At 45.2% G+C, this 3627-nt stretch overlaps 1 protein-coding gene across 1 annotated transcript in view; it reads left to right on the top strand.

Annotated features, from left to right (window-relative positions):
* CERS3 (ceramide synthase 3) overlaps positions 1–3618 on the top strand; it is a 90998-nt gene extending 87380 nt beyond the window's left edge. The window contains exon 12 of the mRNA XM_006159494.1: positions 3060–3618. Coding sequence (XP_006159556.1) covers positions 3060–3233 — 174 coding nt within the window. The 3' untranslated portion in view covers positions 3234–3618. The remainder of the gene's footprint in view (positions 1–3059) is intronic.
* The last annotated feature ends 9 nt before the right edge of the window (positions 3619–3627 follow it).

Here is a 3627-nt window from a genome sequence, read left to right as displayed (position 1 = left end):
GATCAGCAGGCCCATCCGAGGTCACTAAGCGAAGGAGAGGCAGGTCAGGTTTGTGCTCTGGGGAAGGTGGCAGCGTGGAAGAGTTGGCAGACTAGAAAGGAGATTTTTCGCTATAGGGTGTGTGCACTAACCAGACACAGAGAGACAGAGAGACAGAAAGCGAGAAATCACCCCCCAGGGGGGATGGCCACACCGCAATCCCTTCTCCTCCATTCTCCTCTCGGGATCTTGGGCATGCATGCACACGCGCCCGGCGTGAGTTTTAAGCCACTGGGTCCGGGATGCGAACTGCGGTCAACTATGTGGGAATCCAGTGACATAGCCATTACGCTAACTGCTGGTCCCCCCTCAATTTGTATTTTTTAACGGCTAATGATGTTGAACATCTTTTTCATATGGTTGTCATCCTCTAGCCTCTTTGATGAAGTGTTATGTCTCTTGCTCAATTTTCAAATTGGTTGTGCAGTTTCTTACTGCTTTGGGAGTTCTTTACTATGAATGCAAGTTGGATATTTATTTTCCAAATATTTCCCCCCAGTTTGCAATGTATCTGTGCAGTACAGTGTCCTGGGAAGAGCCTAAGTTTTGCATTTTTTTTTTTTTTGAGAGATTTTCACTGTAGGGCGCGTGCGCTCGCCAGACAGACAGAGAGAGAGACATAGAGACAGAAAGCGAGAAATCACTCCCCAGGGGGGATGGTCACACCGCAATCCCTTCTCCTCCATTCTCCTCTCGGGATCTTGGGCACGCACGCACACACGCCCGGCGTGAGTTTTAAGCCACCGGGTCCGGGACACGAACTGCGGTCGACTACGTGGAAGTCCAGCGACATAGCCATTACGCTAACTGCTGGTTCCCAAGCCTAAGCTTTGCATTTTGATGAAGTTCAGGATAACATTTTTTTCCTTTTATGACGTATGCTTTATTATCCCAGATCAAAATCTATAGTTGTCTTATTTTATGTTTTTCTTTGTCTTATTTTGGTATAAGGGTAATTCTGGCCTCATAAACTAAATTGGAGGGCTAGCAAATGGTGTAGTGGTTACATTGCTGGACCCCAATGTGGCCAGCCTTGGTTCAAATCCCAGACCCAGTAGCTCAAAAGTCACGCCAGACATGTGTGCGTGCGTGCCCAAGATCCCGAGAGGAGAATGGAGGAGAAGGGATTGTGGCATGCCCATCCCCCCTGGGGGGTGATTTCTCGCTTTCTCTCTCACTGTCTCTGTCTCCCTCTGGCAAGCACACATGATTTAAGGCAAAAAAAAAAAGATAAATTGACACATGTTCCCTCCTCTTTTATTTCCTAGAAGAGATTAAAAAATTTTGTGTTAGCTTTTCTTTACGTATATTGTGTAGTTCGTTAACAGAACCATTAGACCTGGTTGTATTTTATTTGGACCTTCTTTTTCAGAAGGTTCTTGATTACAATTCCAGTTTTTTCCCATAGTTTTGTTACTATTCAGATTTTTTTTTTTCTTCCTGGAGTTTTAGTACTTTTTAGTTTTTGAGAAGTTGCTCCTTTTTACCTAGGTATTGATAAATGCGTAAACATAGTGTTGTTCATGGTGGTCTGTTTTTCTTATGTTGTTCATAGTGTCTATATTTATAGTCATATCCCCGCTTGTTTTTATGGTAGTTTGCGTTTGCCTTTTTTTTTTTTCTTTCTCAGTCTCGTCAGTAGGTTATCAATGGTGTGGGTCTTTCCAAAGAACTGGCTTTCAGTTTTATTATTTTTCCCTATTAGCTTTATTTTTCAATGTCATCATTTTCTTTCCTTATCTTTTTTTGTTTCTTTCCTTTGGCTTGATTTGAGTTTATTTTGCCTTTATTTTTTATAGTGTCTTAGAGAAGAAGCGCAAATTGTTTGAGACCTTTCTTCCTTTCTAATATAAATATTCAATGCTATACATTTCCTCATAAACACTATTGTATCTGCATTCGACACATGTTCATTTGCTGTGTTTTATTATTATTATTTACCAGAGGTCACACACATTCATCAGAGAGAGAGGGAGTGAGAGAGAAAGCACCCCCGCATGGTCACGCTGTAATCCTTTCTCCATTCTCCATCCCATTAGGACTCTGGGAATGTACTCACATGTGCCTGATGTGTTTTCCAAGCCACCAGGGCAAGGCTGGGATTCGAACCATGTGGGCAGCCATGTGGGATTGACTCTTTTTTTTTTTTAAGGTGGTGACAATGGGAATGGTTAATCTTTTTTTTTTTTTTTTGAGAGGTTTTTGCCATAGGGCATGTGCGCTCGCCAGGCAGACAGAGAGAGACAGAGAGACAGAAAGCGAGAAATCACCCTCCAGATGGGATGGCCACGCCGCAATCCCTTCTCCTCCATTCTCCTCTCGGGATCTTGGGCACACACGCACATGCGCCCGGCGTGAGTTTTAAGCCACCGGGTCCGGGAAGCGAACTGCAGTCGACTACGTGGGAGTCCAGCGACATAGCCATTACGCTAACAGCTGGTCCCGAGATTTGATTCTTTCAACCAGTAAGTCACAGGGCTGGCTGCATTCGTTGTATTTTTATTTTCATTTATTATAAAACAGTTTGTAACAACATTTAGGACTACTATTGGACCCATGATTCATTTTTAGAAGGGTGCTCCATTTCTAAGTGTTTTGAGATGTCCCTGTTATCTTTCAGTCTTGATTTCTAGCTGAGCCCCATTATGACCCAAATGTATTCTTTGCATCATTTCATTTCCCTGAGTTTGCTGAGGTTTGTTTTATGACACATGGTCTAGTCTATCTTGGTGAATGTTTCGTTTTTTTTAAAAATAATTATTTATTTTGTTTTATTTGTCATTATGATTAGTATTATTTTTCATTCGAGCAGAGAGAGCGAGAGAAAGTGAGAAAGCAAGCTGTCAGGCCCAGGACTCGAACCGTGGTTGGACATGTGGGAGTCCGGCACCTTAACCACTGTGCCACCTGCTGCCTCTCTCCCTTTTTTCCTAAAGGGATCCACACCGCTAAATGTTTGCATAGTCACTCAAGACTCTTCCCGAAGGGTTGTCACTCACCCAATTCTATCCTCTGTCCAGAGCATCCAGGATGTGAGGAGTGATGATGAAGATGAGGAGGAAGAGGAAGAGGAAGATGAGGAGGAAGAGGAAGAGGAAGAGGAAGAGGCCACCCAAGCCAAAGAGACAGACTGTTTGAAGAACAGCCTCGGGGCTGACAAGCACCTCATTCCCAATGGTCAGCACGGCCGTTAGCGTGAAGCCCACGTGACTCCCCTAGCACACGCGTGTGAGCCCCGCCGGAGACCTGAACACTCCCTCACTCATGGCCCGGAGGACCCACGGGGACCCCAGACCCTGCCCTCCCTTCTTTCCCAGCACCAACTCCCTCACTACCCCCTCGATGGATGAAATGTTGCTCACTTGCGTTAATATGTTAAATATAAGCGTGCCCGTGGGTTCTAGTGCAGGGAGGACTCGGGCTGCTCACAAGTTTTTTGGGGGGGACCATTCTAGTGTTCTCACTGCGCTCATGTATGCATCTCTGACATCGAACTTTCCAGGACTCACTGCGCTAGGCCCTTTCGTGCCCACCCCACCGCCCCCCCAACTTCAGGATGGGTTGACAAGTGCTAAGCAAACCCGCTCT

Source organism: Tupaia chinensis, unplaced genomic scaffold (assembly GCF_000334495.1).
Source record: "Tupaia chinensis unplaced genomic scaffold, TupChi_1.0 Scaffold000632_1, whole genome shotgun sequence".
Classification (NCBI taxonomy): Eukaryota; Metazoa; Chordata; class Mammalia; order Scandentia; family Tupaiidae; genus Tupaia; species Tupaia belangeri.
Note: the sequence above shows the minus strand (reverse complement) of the source record. Positions and strands in the feature narration are given on the sequence as shown.